The following is a 17,401-nucleotide window of genomic DNA, read 5'->3' on the forward strand; positions in this document are numbered from 1 at the left end:
AATACAGTTTTCTTAGATTTACTCTATTATGAACGAATATTTTTTATTTATGATAAAAGGATTAAATACTTCAATGTAATTCAAATATCTACATGAAGTGAAAAACTTAATTCATTCCATAAACAAATAGAATAAAGGTCTTATCGCTTTGGTCAGTGAGAGTTTAATGATGATTATTGGAGCACTATGAGTTTTAAACACTTTACCATTGGAAGACTCGAGCTCATTTATAGACGTTTATTTCCTATATAGATCTGTCATGGATCTTGATGCAATAAAGCAGGCCGTTTTGTAAATGTTAAAAATTGGAAAATTTCATTAAATAAAAGTAATCGCAAATATACTTATATTAGATAAATCATTTGAGTATTTATATTGAAATATTGTTTTGTGAACTTAGCCTCTTCAGTCTAAATATTAGTTCCAAGTATTAACTTTAGACTACACGCCAGGCTTCAATTGAATCAAGATAAAAGTAAGTGCCGAGCTCTGGGACCTAGGAATGGTGAAATTAGACATAAAACCATTATGATTCCAGAAAAAAATTAGATTTGAAAATATCAAGTTCAATTTTCACCCCCTAGGAGTTGCCACATAATCATGACAAGAAAAGCAAAGATTATTTATTTAAAATTTTGAACAAGTTTGCTTTTATAATGTTCTTCATAAAACCACTCCTGAAGGGAGTTAATTAATGGCCATTTTTATCAGTTGCTTTGCTAAGGTCACGGAAATTCAGCCTTAAATAAATCATATATAGAGAGGTTTTATGAAAGACTTCATAAAAGCAAAGTTGTTCAAAATTTTTAATAAATAATCTTTGTTTTTCTTGTCATGATTATACGGCAACTCCTAGGAGGTGAAAATTGAACCTGAAGTTTTCAAATCTAATTTTCTCAAAAAGATCCCGCTGAAATATTTTGGTTTTACCTGGAATCATTATGGTTTCATGTCTAATTTCACCTTACATAGGTCCCAGAGCTCGGCACTTACTTTTGTTTTGATTCAATTGTAGCCTGGCGTGACTAAGAAGATGGAATAGCGGATGAATTTTCTCATGATCTTGTATATTTTATTATTTAACAACACTTACTTATTAATATCCAAATGTCAAAGATTTTGATATATTGACTATTAAAATAACACTTAAGAATAGGAACCTAGTTGATCTAATACAAATAAAATTTTTTTCTTCAAATTTTACCTTCATAAGCTCGTTGGGCTGACGTCCTCTGTCGGTCAAAGTACCCCAGCCGGCTACAGTCACTCTAAATAAAAATAAAACATTAAACAAAGTAAAAAGTACATAGTGCCTTGTGCAACCTTTCTATAGGATCATTGAAAATCAACCAATGATGTCGCTTATATTAACACAGCCAAGTAGCAGAAAATAATTTAGAAGCAGACGATAGAGGTCTTTGATAAAGGGAGGGAGGTAGTTGTATGTATATACTAAAGGGTGAGCAAAAAAAAATGCGTAGATTTTTAAAATTCAAATTGCGCGGCTTGTGTTAATAGTAGAAAAATGTTACGCATACCATTAGAACCGACAAGAAGTCTCTTTTTTGGAAATATAAGAACGATTCCTCTGGTACGTATAGTTAGGGAGCTACATGTTAAAATGTCCCAACTGACTTAAAACTTGACTTGCAAGTAAATTTTGGGACATTTTACCACCTAGCTCCTAGATTATTTGTAGCACAGGAACCGTTCTTATATTTCCAAAAAATACAGTTCATAGCGGTTCTGACGGTATGCGTAATATTTTTCTACCATTAACACAAGCCGCGCAATTTGAATTTTAAAAATGTACGCACGTCTTTTTGCAAGAATTATTGTCTAATATTTACCTTTATACTCGCAAGTCAAGTTTTATGTCAGTTGGGACATTTTAACACGTAGCTCCCTAACTATACGTAGCAGAGAAATCGTTCTTATATTTCCAAAAAATGCGCAACATTTTTCTACTATTAACACAAGCCGCGCAATTCGGATTTTAAAAATCTACGCATTTTTTTTTGCTCACCCTTTATATACATCTATTCTATAGATCTGTTGTTTCAACCAAATTAAAATGAAGGTGTAATGTTTTTCTGTACTTTAATTTAATGCCCTTTAGATCCCTGGAAAAATTTATTCAGCTTTAATTTTACCATTATGATATGCCAAGTTATATTTAAACCATATATGATGAATTCATTGTTCAAAATTTTAATTTCTTATAAACCTAATGCTTTAGAGAGCAACTTAATTTGTTTAATTTGTGCAATACAATTAACATTTACAGGGTAACCTTGATTCCTTAACTACGTTAGCTATAAACAAAGAATATAGGGACTTGCAACTTGGTTATAATCGATACTCAAAGAAGTCAGTAAATGTAAATATCGACTAGAATAGAAGGGATGATTAGTAATAGAGTTGACAAGCCTAAATTTGCAGGTTGAACAAAATCTCGTAAAACGTTTAATGTATAAAGAAAGAGGTTTAATGAATACCATTCTAAAAAAAAATTCTTTAAAAAGTTAATAAAACCGTAGCAGCATGAGCATTTAGATAAATTAATCAACCATAAAATAAAAATTTAATTTCTTCGCATTTTTATATCGACTATTTGCTTTTCTAATTTAACTGTGCGATTTTTGTGCAGCATTGCAGTAAAAGTAATTTTCTTGCTGCAAAATACTTTTTTTCCTATAGCAAAATATTACTTAAAGAATAAAAGAGTTTTCAAGTTCATTTCCTCTTTGATAAGAAGCGACAATTGATTAATTCCGAAGCAAATAACTTTATGCATTACAAATTATTTGATTATTGTAATTAACAAGAATGAATATTTTACAAGTTTAGCGCAATCATTGTTTTGAAACCCAACGAGTCCAACCCCAATGAGACTATCCTGTACCCAAAATAACCTAAACTAAACAAGCCCAAGGGTACAATAAAGATTATAACCCCCCCCCCTCACCCTTTGTTCTTAACTCACTGAGAGGTAAAACCGCCAAAAAAGCTTACCTTTGAGAAACATATTGGTTATTTCCGGCAGCTAGACAGATGGGGCTGATGTATTCATTGAACTGGACAGCGTGCTCCATGGTCAGGATAGCGATGTCGTTGTGCTGAAACAATATTAGTTTAAACATCTATTATAGACAGTTTCCCGCGGATAGTGCAATGAAAAATATATGGTTCAGGGCCAAATAACTGGTATTAATTTTCTCTTATTTATTCGAATCCGGTGGATAGGAACCGGTTCTTATCCATATGAAAAAACTATGTCTAGCATCGAAATATATCCAGCTTTCTACGAATATAAAAATGTACAATCATGAGATTAAAACCAGTTTTTTAGCCCGTGCCTTCGGCACCTCGGGGCTAAAAAAAACTGGTTTTAATCTTATAATTGTACAATCTATATCCGCGGAAAGCTGTTTCTAATACGATGCGAGGAATAACTATTATGATTTGTATTTTATTATCAGAATCAGTTTATTTCAGCTCATTTTAATCAATTTTAAGCATAGAGAAAAAAATAAAAGAGAGGAATCAAAGCAACTAGAAGACGAAAATAGGCAGTGGGCCTAGAGGCCTACTCAGTGCTGTTGCCGCGCTAAAATTTATTGCTATTTCACTACTTTTCAAATGGGAGGATTAAAAATTATTTTAAAAAATATTTTTTTACTTTTTACTATTTCCATATTTAGGGCAAGAATATTAGATTAGATATTTTCGTTTTAATGTTTTAATTAAAAATTACATAGAATTTTATTTTTATTTAAAAAAATTTGTTCATGAAAGATGAATCCTTCTATTTCTCAAAAGGGGGAAATATTTTTCATAATGAACATTCAGCTGATTCTGACCGCCCACGGCTGTTCGCTAAATATCGCTTTTCTTTTTATTCACATTATTATTTATGATTTACTTACAAAAAGCCCTGGGCGGCTTTTGATTTTCGTCTGCTTCTAAATTTAGGGATGGGGAAGTAGTATTTTACCATGAAAAAGGGGTGAGTATTCATCCTCTTATCCTTTTTCCTTATGATTTTAAGCAATATTGAAAAATCCTCTTAACATTTTTTATTATGTTCTGATTGCAATCACGCAACCTCAGTCCTAAAGCAAAATAATTTTAAAAACCTTCAATAGACGAGTAGGAATATCCACAGCATAGGAGAAACAGAAACATATCGGACAAAGACGGACATCCTGTTACTTTTTTATTAGGATTTTTATGGTATAAAGACAAAGAATAAAAAAAACTCCTTTCTCTTTACTAATCTCATTATATCAAGCTGTGAAGAAATCAGAGTTCTTATCAAAACTTATTATCTATAGATGCTTTTTTAAAGGTTATTTGTGAAAAGGATTTGTTGGTTATTTCCTCTAAGTGCCTAGCGAGTGCAAAATCCCCCCCTTTTTTTTAATTAATTAAAAATGTGTGATGCGGGCTTGTTTTTATTATTCATGCCTAACTCTCGTGAGACTACCCTTACCTCACTTAAATATATTTGATAATTGGCGGGGGGGGAGGGATTATGTGCACGACTAGGAACTTAGAGGAATATTACCGATCTGTATTATTTTCTCTTATATGAGTCCATACAAAACTTCTTTAAAATAAAAAAATCATTAAGGTATTCAGCCATACAGAAAAATCATGCATAGCATCGTTATACAGACGATTTCCACGAATATAATATTCATAAAATCAATACCCTATTTTGAGGCAGGGACTAATAAAACTGGGTTTAAACTTATAATTTCCATTTTAATATCCGCGGAGCGCTGTCTATAATACAGTGCAATACATAAAAGTTCACACCAATGATATTTGGATTTAAATTATATTTTTATTTTAGAAGTAGAAAAAAGTTTGGGGTATAGTCCTTTTCGTGGCAACGCCCCTAAAGGGGCGATTCTTCATATTTTTTACAGTAGCTTTTCTCCTATTTCTAGCCCTTGCGGGGGGCTCAAAACCTGCAGGGCCAATTGCCCTACCTTATGAGGCAATCACCTAACCCAACATAACCTAACCTCATCTTAAATAACCTATAAAAAGCCATTTTAAAAATACGACGAATCGCCCCTTAAGGGGCGTTGCCACGAAAAGGACTATTCAGAAATTTTGTTTCGCTAAAAGATTATTATATCATTTTTATATAAACACGATTATCATCATATAGAGTAGATATAAAAAGAAGTATAAGAAATCGTATTGTTAAGTCATCTAAGTGATTTATGTGGTAGCTTTTTCTTGACAAAATGGATATATAAAAAGTCACTGTATCATTAGCTTAACTTTTTTCTTCCCTCTTTTTTTATGATAAGTCATTAATGTGATATGTTGTGAGTTTTTCTATAAAAATATCTAGGTGAAAAAAGATAAATGAATTCATATAAAAAACGAATCATTATCACAACAATAAATGGAAAAATTGTCACTAAGTTGTATTCTTATTGACAAAGGGATAAAACAATTAAAAAGGGAATAGTTATTTCTCGCATCGTATTATAAACAGCTTTCCGCGGATATTATAGAAAGTACAATTATGAGATTAAAACCATTTTTTTAGCCCCGAGGTGCCGAAGGCACGGGCTAAAGAAAACTGGTTTTAATCTTATGATTGTACATTTTTATATTCGTAGAAAGCTTGATATAATACGATGATAACATAGTTTTTTCGTATGGATGAGAACCGGTTCCAATCCACCGGATTCGAATGAATACGAGAAACACAATTTCTTAGATATTTTGCTCAATGTAAAATTACAAATATAGGTTAACTATCCTTTGAAATGGGCGGGGCGTTTTTAAGACATGAACTTAAGTTGTAAAATTGCATTGCACATATACTCATGTAGTTGTGTCTCTGTAGGCGTTGAGACTGTGTATCAGACAGGGATATAAAGGGATAAGACAATAGACGATAAATGGATCCATCCCAGAACAATAATTAAAATTAGCTTTTTTTTTAGATTCAAAATATTTGTTAATAAGTTTAGAACTAACCAATCAATATTCAATAAGAGTACCCAAAGTTTTGAGATATATTTGGGTACCAATTTAACTTAGAGTCCAATTTCCTCTCCCTCCCTAGTGTGTGTGAGGGCACAACCTACTCATTCCAAACTATTTATTACAAATAAACCTGTCAAAACTTAACCAGAACATTTTATGTAGGTATTTGTTTTAGCACAGGGACCATGTTAAATAAAAATAATTAATGCAATTTTAATGTTATTTCAAATAACTTGTAAATTCTATTTGTGTTGAATACCAAAGAAATCAGCCATTAATAGAAGAAAGGAAGAAGACATTTGGCTGGTACCCAAAGTCTTAATCTTATCCCTTGACTTGGAGTACTTTTGTTAAATATGATTGGTTGGTTAAACATTTTAAGTGAGAATTTGAATCTACATGATTGATTGGTTTGTTAAACTTTTTAAGGGATAATCTATGAATCTACAGAAGTGGTAATTTTGATTATCATCATTGAGGATGTAATAAGAAATGAATTTTTCTTACCAGGGTTTTTGAAGAGAATCCAATATGTCTGATAACTCTCTTTACTCTCATTTCAATGCTCCTAAAAGTAAACTTCATTCAAATCCAGATATTGATTGCCCCAATCGCGTGTCCAATTAACAAGATTCGGATGCTAAATATTTGGTCTTCATGAAAAATTGCAAACGCCAAGACCATTTAAATGTTGCATTTAATGCAGCAGAAAGCTACAGTTGCATCCAAGCCCCCCCTTTTTTGCATAATCCTAAGCTGCGACTGAAAAGCCAAAATATTTCCTACTACCATCTATCAAGCCAAGTGATAAATGCTAAGGTTTTAAAATGAGAAAAGGATGCTTTTAAGAGTTACTTTACGTTCAGATCTAATTTCTATGTTAAAAGAATTCCTTTAGAATTTAGACAGTTGAGTTTTTTTTTTTTAAAAATAATAGTTTTCAGGCTTATGTTTTAAATCTTGAAAGTATATATCTTTTATTCCCTCCTACTATATAAAATAGTAAAGTCGTCTTTGTCTGAACATTTCATCAACTGCTGATCTGATTTCCCCCTTTAGGAAAGCTCAAAATATAGTTTTATTTTAAGATTTAAACCTTTAGATGACTTTTTTTCTACTACCTCTAATTCCTACAGAATATAGAATACAGAACCCGTAGATGCTATTGGCGCAACCACTAATGTACCATAAATAGATACAAAAAAAGTTTGTGTTGTGTTTAAAAACCTTGAAGTGGGGCATCGTGTGGCACAAGATTTAAATGGCCACTAAGAAATAAAATTGCTGACAACCCGATTACATAATTCAATTTACAGATACAATCAACATGGAATAGTTTACATTTCGCAAAACAAAGGTTGTCAAGTACAGGTCACTTGTAACCAGTGTTTCGGAGCCTTATTTTATATAAATTATAATTTGGTAACTCTGTTTTGTCATGTTTAAATGCTCTTTTTAAGTTTTTCAAGTCCATTTTTATCAAAAATTGACTTTAAAAACCTTCAAAAGTCAAAAAGGAAAAATATTTTTAATGAAGAAAAAAAAATATGTCGAGTTTTTCTTGATTTTAGGTCGGAGCCGGAGCCGCACCAAAATCAAACGGCTCTGAAACGCTGCTTGTAACTGTAGATGACTGGGGACCTAGTAGTCAGAGAATGTACATAAGTTTTAATGGTACAAGGGTAAATCACCACTAAAATACCGCTTCTAATAGATGAATCAAAAATTCGTTTTCATATTTATAGAATACATTAAACTATAATAATAAAATCTAAGAAAGCTATATGTACACAATATATACTGTACAAAATTAAACCCTGAATTAGCCTGTCATCAAGCTTAAAATTTAAGCTCTATCTAAAAAGTGTTTGTGTCAGTCTAATTTGTCATTGCTGCGCTATTTATTAACACACCTATCTTATCAAAAAAAATATTAAAAACTTACGTGTTATCATTGTCTTTGATATTATGGTCTCCAAGCTTAACTCTCAAGTATTGTACATCATTCTTACTCAAACTAAACAAAATATTTCATTAAACAAATGGTAATCCTTATATAAAAGGAACAGGACGTTTACTACCTGTAGCCTAAGACCTCGGTAACCGCTGAACTAATAACGTTTCCCTTTACAATGAAGATCCAAGAAGAGTATCTCCCAAGTTAAAATAAATACTCCCACAAAAAATTTCTTGAACTTTTTCTTAAAAAAAAAAAATGAGTGTATAACAACACCTACCCCTAGAGTAAAGATGTATCCGCTAGTGATATGAAAAAGAACATAAAAACGAAGGAAGTAGAATCATTAAAACTGCACAACATACAATTTTACAAATCGACATATAGACAGAAAAGATTAACCAGTAGAGTAGCTTCGCTACTTAAAATTAGACATTGCTTAATTGAATGAGATATAAAGTGCATTGATGTCTAATGTCTGTTGGTTTTAATTGACAAAATGTGTCAATCATCTGTCTTAATCAATACTGAAATGCAAGGAGGTAAAGGGATAAGACAATGGACAATAAATTGATGCAAGTCCCTAATTATGAAGAACTAAATTACCTCTTTTGTAATCCTTATACTAAAGTAACAGGATGTATGTCTGTCTGTGTGTTTGTAGCGAAGGATCTCGCTAACCGCTGAACCGATCGGGTTCTTCTTTAAAGGGTAGCTTCTCTTAGGTCCCGGGAAGGTTTATAACTATTTTGGGGGAGGGTACCACCACCCTCCCAAGAGAAATCACAACAAAATCGAAAAAAAATAAAATATTCCCACCGCAAAGTGTCGCTAGCGTAGTCGCGCTGCGTAGAGACATGAATTTAACAGCTGATCGCAACATAGACAAATTATTTCTCAAATTAGATATTTAATATAAAACAAAACATATAAATGCCACTAGGGGCGTAGCCGCTAGTAAAAACTAACTTACTGAGCGACACAGTGGGCAGCTGTGAGGATATGCTCAGAATCTATCAGAGAACCACCGCAAAACTGACGACCTCTGTTGGTCAGGGCAGCCTGAAAAAATATTAATCCATTAAAATTTTAAAATTCTACTTCAATATCTATTTATAATTGCAGTTGCTATGTCAGATGCGCGAAATAGATATTGAGATTTAAGGAAAATAAAAAATGTTTACCATGCACAATTATGCTTTCCATACAAATTTCGTGCGATCAAAGGGTTTGTTGTCTGAAGTGTGTTTTGCCGTATAATCATGAAATTCATTATAAAGATTATTTGGTTAAAAAAATATGTAAAAATAAGATATTGTGGCGTATCTAGTCCTATAAAGGTATTTTAGCCTATTATCAGTGTGGCATAACATATTTCAAATAGCGGAAAATATGCTATTGATAAATAACAAACTTTTTACAAATTTGTTATTCGATTCTTTTGGCCATTTAATAGATCTTAATAGACATACAGACAAACAACCTGATACTTAAATACATAGGATAATTAAATCCAGAATATAAAAATATTGGCAATGTAAGAGCGGCAATGTTTAGAAAAGGTTAATTATCAAATTTCTTAGCAACTTTCTAACTCTGTAGCTAGAAGATAAGATTCCTAATTTCTCGCTCGGTAACTAAATTCTAAAGGTTAATGCCTAAAAGGTATTTTTAACAGGGATAAGGGAGGAAACATCCTATTATATTGTTCTTTTTGTCTGTAAATCATTGAACCGATTTAGTTCTCCATTTTAAGTGAGATTCACAAAGATGACTAGGTTGTTCTAGCCTTCTTAAAAAAAAAATTTGGTGTTAATTTAAGTTACTTTTCTGCACCCCCATCCCCCTCCCTTTTCTACTATAATTCATTAAAGCTAGATGCTAAGCCACTAGTTGGAATAGGTTTGATCAGAACCGTATATTGTTACAACAGCACAAACATTACTTAACTACCACTATTAAATAACTCATATCCTTTAATTGTGCCTCTTTTACAACTGTAAAACATTAGCAGACGTGAAAAAAAAATCATAGAATACCGAAAGAAAATCATTTGAAATAAAACTCAGACCTTATATCCCTTAGGTATTCATGAACATGAAACTAAAAATTTTGACTTTGCACTTGCTCCAATCAATAAACTGAGGAAGTTGCTTAACTCGAGAAAAAAAGGCAAACAAATAATAAAAATCAAATTTACACTTAAATCAAAAAGTATACTCAAAAAGACGAGCATTGCATTTTTTTATGGAACAAAATTATATATTTTTTCCTTAAAATGACAAAACTCCATAAAGGAAGTAATCTTGAAGATAAATAACTAAACATGTCCAATTTGACTTTGTTATTATAATTTTCTGAATCATTAAACAAAAGCTTAAAAAACCGACAATCTTTTGTTTTATCATGTTTGCAAACAATAGCACATAATTGGTCAACAAGGAGGATAAAATCCACCATTAGTAGGATCCAAAAGGATAGGACGATGTAAATACAGTGTACATACTTACCCAATGGTAATAAAGCAAAAATACCCCATTTATAAATTAAAATTGTTGTTTTTAAAGTGTTTAATTAAAAACAAAAAATTTTAGCCAACGAATAAGGGAACTATAAAAGAAGCAGAGACTATGTAATTTTTTAATTTTTTTGATAGTTAAAAGTATCTCCCTAATTTTGTTAAAGATCAGCCTAACACATTGATAATTTAAAAGGATGTTAAGATGACTTTATTTAGCCGAAGGGAAAACCATTTTCCAATATATTATTAGAGTTTACTTAGAATATATTTAGTTATAGTTCGCTCAGTATTATAGACAGCTTTCTGCGAATATTTAAATGAACAGTTTATTATTATAAGTTTAAACCAGTTTTGCCCATTTTTATTAAACTAGTATTATTTTTATGATTTTCATTTTAAAATTCGTGGAAAATTGTCTGTAATACGATGATTTACATGATTTTTCAGTATGGCTGGGATCCAGTTCTAATGTAGCGGATATTAACCGGTTTCGAAGCCATACTAAAAATATATTTAAACAGCCTTAAAGCTAGAAATTCACATATAAATTTTCAGAATTATATCTTGTTAAAAACAGTTAGTTATATTAAAGCATTCTGTGCAAAAAATTACTTGAGTACTTATTAATATCAGTCTATACATGTAAAGTCAATTACCCCAGCAAAATGATAATCATTCCTAACCACACTAATATGAATCTAAGTTTGGAAAATTATGATCGATCTATGTTAATTGGATGTTGCACCAGGTTTTCATGTACTTGTGATACTTGCAGCTGGCTAAAATAACATTAACCCCATCCACCCCCTTTAACCCATCCACTTCCTTCCTACTTGATGATCTAACTGAACAAAAAATGAGGTCCAGATAAGCAAGCTAAATTGACGACAAACTTACCCCTGTCAATATATCCCATTATATCATATATCCATTGAAATTGATTATTACAGGAGCAGACGTCTGTATGTCTGTTTGTCAGACACATGGAATTTATAAGCACATAGAAGTCCACGTGTATTTCATCATTGGATCATTATTTCAAAACCAATCAATAAATTTAGGAATTTCTTTTTATTATATTCTAAATAATCAGTGATAAAAATTTAAAAATATTAGACGATGCCCCCCAATTACAACAAACAAAATTATTCTTATATCGATTAAAAACTTATACATTGGTACTTTGTACAACCCAATTAAAATTCAATATTATCCAAAAAATCGTCTTAAATCCATTATTGTCATACATTTTATACTAAAAATAAATATCCAAGTTATTAAACTATGTTAATGATTAAATATAAAGTGAAATTCATCAATAATCTATTTTTAATAAGGCTTGTCAATGCCAAATATATAAACCAACATCAAACTTGGAAACTTACATATTTTATTTTTTATGGTTTTGCTTAGGGATCTTAAGTGATAAGACAATTGGCAATAAATTAGATTACAACCAAAATGACGTTAACCTGAATTAACACTTTTGTAGATAAAAACTTTTAGGTTGAAAAGTTTGGGACCAACCTACCAACATTCCATGAAAGTCAACAAATAAGGTGACAAAAACTTTGGGTAAATGTGTAATTTATAGTCTAATGTCCCCCTCCTAGTTTTGAATGAAAACAAGGATGTCAACATCCATAAAAGCGAAGCACTGAAACGGTAGGACAAACGGACATTAACACTTGAATAGTGTCAGAACTGAATAATCAGAATATAAATATAGAATATAAGAGTCGAAGCAAAATTATTAGTTACAGACGTACGGACGGACGTACCGACCCTAATTATAGAAAAGCTTCGCTTTTAAAAATAAAATATCATGGCATAATGCATTCCTATCTATTTTGAAACCATTATTTAATATTCTAATTTTCAAACTATATTTTTTTTTACAGAGGTATCGGTAAAAAATTTACCAACTTGCCAGGGAAAGGAGGGGACAATGGACTGTTGATTGCACTAGTTCCCAATGTTTCATAACCACGTTATCTTATTCGTTGGCTTACAAACTTGAATTATGATTGGTTGGTTTAAAAAAAATATTTGCCACACTTTTCAACCAATAACTTCAATAGAAGGGGTAAATTAGTTTATTATTGGGGATCGTTAGTAATTTATGGTCCATTGTTTTATCCCTTCAGATGCCTAACAAACTGGACAACATATCTATAGTATAGATGTATAACCAGAAAACTACCTCCCTTCCTTTTTCAAAGACCTCTTTCGTCTGCTTCTAAATTAATTTCTGACACTTGGCTGTGTTAATATAAACGACACAATTGGTTTATTTTTAAAGACCCAATAGAAAGGCTGCGATGGGAGATACATTTATTTAACCCTTTCTCCCTCTAGTGTTTTAATCTAAAAACTGGACACCCAAGATTAGGCCTACCAACCCAATTATGCACATAAAATTATAATTCTATGCAAAGTGGGCCTTTAAAAATAATTAGGCCACACTAAATCATATAATAACGCCAGAGTTAGCACCACGACCATACCCAGGAGGTTCTTTAGGGATAAGACAATGGACAATAAATTGATTTACATACATAAAGATGATAAATAAAAAATAGTCCCTTTCGTGGCAACGCTCCTTAAGGGGCGATTCTTTGGGGTTTTTTTTTTGTAGCTTTTCTCCTATTTCTGGCCCCTAACCCTGTGGAGCAATCACCTAATCCAATGTCACCTAACCTAAGCTATTAAAAGCTATTTTAAAAATAAGACGAATCGCCCCTTAAAGGGGCGATACCACGAAAGGGACTATTCCCAAAAAACCATTTGTAAAAAATTAAAGTTTTGACACTTCCATATTGTAACCAACCAATCAAAATTCAATAAGATCATCCAAACTTTTTGTACCAACAACTAAGGTTACAAATCTATGGGTACAGGAGGAATTTACAGTCCAATGTCCCATCCCTCCACTCACCAAATCATAGACTAAAAATATTATAATTATGACTGAATCGTGGTCATAAAATTAAATCATTATTTCTTGATTGAGATTTATATGTCTAAGATATAATTGTTTTAGTAAATATAATAGGTTTTAAGTTACTTTTATGGAAAATCCTTTAATTTTATAAATACGCCGGTAAGTGTTCAAATAGGCTTTTTATAACATATGGGCCCCTTATCTTTTATAGTCTTATATTGATCTGTAAAAATTCGCATTATAGACTTGTCATGCAATGTATTAAAAAATATTTTAGCTTTCTCTAAAACTGAGGGAAAACGTTCTGCAATAAAAACAGAGCAATTAGCTATTTGAACAAATATTATGTATTGTTAAAATACAGAAACACCCTCCAATAACATATCCGGATGCAAATATAATTGTACTCGCCATGAATACAAGGCCCAAGGTTCTTTAAACCATGAGCAATCATAAAACGATTCAGAACACCATAAACTTGCCTATTCATGTAGGTATAATATATTAATATATACAAGTCCCAAAACATTAATTTTTCCCCTTTTTATTAGACTAGAACCCAAAGTTTTATACACATGAACTCTCTTTATTTGGACTTAAACTGGTTGGTACAAATCAATAATGCATAATTATCTCGCAGTGCAGAGCAATGCGCAAAAAAGGCCTATTTTACGCGTTTCTTTCAGTGAAGCTTTCCCTGTGCATTATTGGATCTTTGCTATTCCATATTATTTGTAGGCCTTCTTATACCGCTTAAAATGGTGTGCGGGTATGATTTGTACGTTCAGCCGTTTGGCAGCTAGCAGACTTTAAAATTCATAGATTTTTAGCAATATTCGTTTCCAGCAATATTTTACCGTGAACTGCAGTAGATCTATGAATATATTTATATTTAAACTACAAAAGGAGTAATATTCTTTTTCATAATTGGTGTGTATTCAAAGATATCGTACTTTGTCTGTTCCCTTAAGATCGCTTTAGCTTTCAAATAGTGTATTATATCTTTTATTATTTTTATTTAAGGCTCCAAATTTTAATATTTTATTGCATAGTGCATGAAATAATTTCAGAGTGATAGTGTGAATAATATTGGTAGTAAAACTAATTTTTGTCTGTGGTTCCTTGCAAAAGTGGTGATACAAGAATGCAAAAATGGTGTTACGCGAAATGATAAAAAATTCCCTCTTTATAGATTTTAAGAATTGGTTGAAAAATTAAAACACTGCCAATTTGAAAACAACCAATTAAAATTCAATAAAAGTATCTAAAGTTATTCCCAAAAACAAAACGAAAACAAAAAAATCTAAGAGGACTAAATCCATAAAAAAAGTGTTAAAGTCACCACTTATATTTATAATTCTGCAAAATGTTATAATGCGTAGTAGGATTCAGCATCAATCCAGAGCTATATTTTAGTAATTTCCCACAAAGTTTCTTATTGAGCAAAGAGAACCCCCCCCCCTCCCCCCCAGCATTTATAAAATAATAGTGTATTTTTTTTCACTTCAAAGAGTGGGATATATCGTTTTAAAAAGTATTGCTAGCTTAATTAAGACTTGTGTAATACAGAAGCAAATTTTGGGCGTTTTCTAATTTAATTTATAAAAACAAGAATTGCTACCTAGAGCAAGAATGATAAAATCAACAAAAGCGAAGTTCAACAAATGAACACTATCAAACATAGAGTGCCTGTAAATTTTTTATAAACATTAGGGTGGGTCGATTTTGGACATTTTTATCTGAGACCAAAGCGGGAATCTGCAAATGATTTTTATAAGTATAATACACCTATGAATGATTTAAAATTTATCTTAAGTCTTAAAACCGCTGACGACCAGAGATACAATTGTATAGCTATTTGTATAATTAAACCCACCCTAATGAACATACTATTTACATAACGCCTTATCGTCATAAGAATCATTATTCTATCAAAGTTATCCCTTACTATTTTAAGAATCACCATTAAATCTATAGGGCGATTTTAATATATTAAAAGTGTGACTTACCATCCAGGGGAACTCATGTTCAACAGCCTCCTGTCCATTGACAATATAGAAGAAAGGTTTGGGAACCTTGTCATACAGGGTCACACGGGGCCGCGGGGTCCTGAAATAATAGTTTGATGAACATACACAATTATAATAAACAAACTACCCATTCTTTACAATAAAATCGATGTTTTAAAATTTTAGACACTGCTAGTTTCAACTAGTCAATCAGAATTTAATGAAAGTCCCAAAGACACGATCAAACAACTTTGGGTACTATTATAATTTTTTTTAGTCTAATGTCCCGGCCCCTTCTTTTTGTTTTATATACGCCTCCATAGGTAATTGATAAGGAAACATACAAGAATGGATATATAATATAAGTTGATATTATGACACGAGGAAAATTGTAGTCAAGTTAGATGGCTAACATGGACATCATATACTGGTCAGTTATTTCATTCAGAAGGAGGGGGGGGGGGTTTGGGTAAGAGGGTTGGATGTTTGGATAATTTTTTTTAGCCAACTACACGTTTCACTTTATTAGAGTACATAATAAACTGGTGTAAGATCCAAGTATTAATAAATTAAACCACCATAATAAATATTTATTAATAAAGATTAATAAAGACTAAGTAACGAACCTGTAACCACAAGTGTCGGAGAGCTGGAAATCAATGGGGAAGTCCTCAATGACGGCATCTAGCTCCTCAAGCTTCACCTCGTTCTTATCCTCCTCGGGGACGGGAGGGGGAGCAGATTGGTCACAACACACACCAAACACCTAAACATTGAAAATTAAAATCTAAATTCTTAACATGATAAAATCAAAGATACTTAACATTTCAATAATTACTGATCCGATCAAATACTCCCTTTATGGGAAACTTCACATGGGTTCCAGGATAGTTTAAGACTATTCATTTTATGATTAGGTCTTGGTAAGGCTTTAGGCTATTGATCTACTCTTCCTTACCCCTTTAAATACAGAGCTCTTAAATGCTAGAGTCGCAGCTAATTGTTATTAGGAATAAAAAGTTATTATTATGTTTGTAAAGTAAAAAACTTTTATATCACTAATTTTTTTAGGTTTTAAGATACAATTTTTAATGTTTGTTAATTCATTTGTAAGTTTACAAAAGAAATTAATGTATAATCTAAATTTGAAACTAAATTGAAATGAAAGATTTCCAAATGATTGACTATGGTCGGCTGTCATATTTGAAGCTTTAATAATTGACAGGAGCATGCGAGTCTGTGTGTGTGTGTGTGTGTGTGTTTGTGTGTGTGTGTGTGTGTGTGTGTGTGTGTGTGTGTGTATGTGTGTGTGATCGTGTGTGTGTATGTGTGTGTATGTGTGTGTGTGTGTGACAGGAGCATGCGAGTCTGTCAGCAGTGTGTGTGTGTGACAGGAGCATGCCAGTCTTCAGCAGTGTGTGTGTGTGTGTGTGTGTCTGTGTGTGTGTGTGTGTGTGTGACAGGAGCATGCGAGTCTGTCACCAGTCAACAATTTAATTAAAACATTTTTTTTTTCATTTTTCACATTTTTTCAGGGATCACAAGGGATAAGACAATGGATGATATTTTTGTGTAAATCCTCAATGATGCTAAAAAATAAAATTACCCCTTCTGTAGATTAAAATTATTGATAGAAAAGTTTGGACACTGCAAGTACTAAACAATTCACTCAATATTTAATAAAAGTACCCAAAGTTTTAAGCAACAAATGAATGAGAATGACTAAATAACTTTGGGTACTAGTATAATTTACAATCCAATGACTTCTCTCTCCCTGACATTTCATGCTTTAACCAAAAAGTAGCATTTTCCTATAAAAAATATTGGTTATTTTTAGCAACGATGGCGACAAACATAAAATCAATGTCAACAAACCAATAACATAAAGTAGTAAAGTAGTGAGGCTTTTTAATAGATAAGCTTTTTCTATAGAAGCTTAAATTGTAATA

The 17,401-nt window shown here is 31.7% G+C and overlaps 2 protein-coding genes across 2 annotated transcripts in view; both read right to left on the bottom strand.

Moving 5' to 3' along the window:
• Positions 1-17,401, bottom strand: part of LOC145327102 (uncharacterized) — a 61,505-nt gene that overhangs the window by 10,174 nt on the left and 33,930 nt on the right. The window lies entirely within an intron of this gene.
• Positions 1-17,401, bottom strand: part of LOC145327171 (trypsin-1-like) — a 31,323-nt gene that overhangs the window by 2,543 nt on the left and 11,379 nt on the right. The window contains exons 4-10 of the mRNA XM_080170777.1: positions 16,079-16,218; positions 15,453-15,552; positions 8,952-9,040; positions 7,967-8,038; positions 6,529-6,589; positions 3,016-3,119; positions 1,205-1,268 (exon numbers count right to left, since the gene is read on the bottom strand). Of these exons, the coding sequence (XP_080026903.1) occupies positions 1,205-1,268; positions 3,016-3,119; positions 6,529-6,589; positions 7,967-8,038; positions 8,952-9,040; positions 15,453-15,552; positions 16,079-16,218 (630 nt within the window). The remainder of the gene's footprint in view (positions 1-1,204; positions 1,269-3,015; positions 3,120-6,528; positions 6,590-7,966; positions 8,039-8,951; positions 9,041-15,452; positions 15,553-16,078; positions 16,219-17,401) is intronic.

This window comes from Acartia tonsa, chromosome 1 (assembly GCF_053477335.1).
Source record: "Acartia tonsa isolate MP-2025a chromosome 1, ASM5347733v1, whole genome shotgun sequence".
NCBI lineage: Eukaryota > Metazoa > Arthropoda > Copepoda > Calanoida > Acartiidae > Acartia > Acartia tonsa.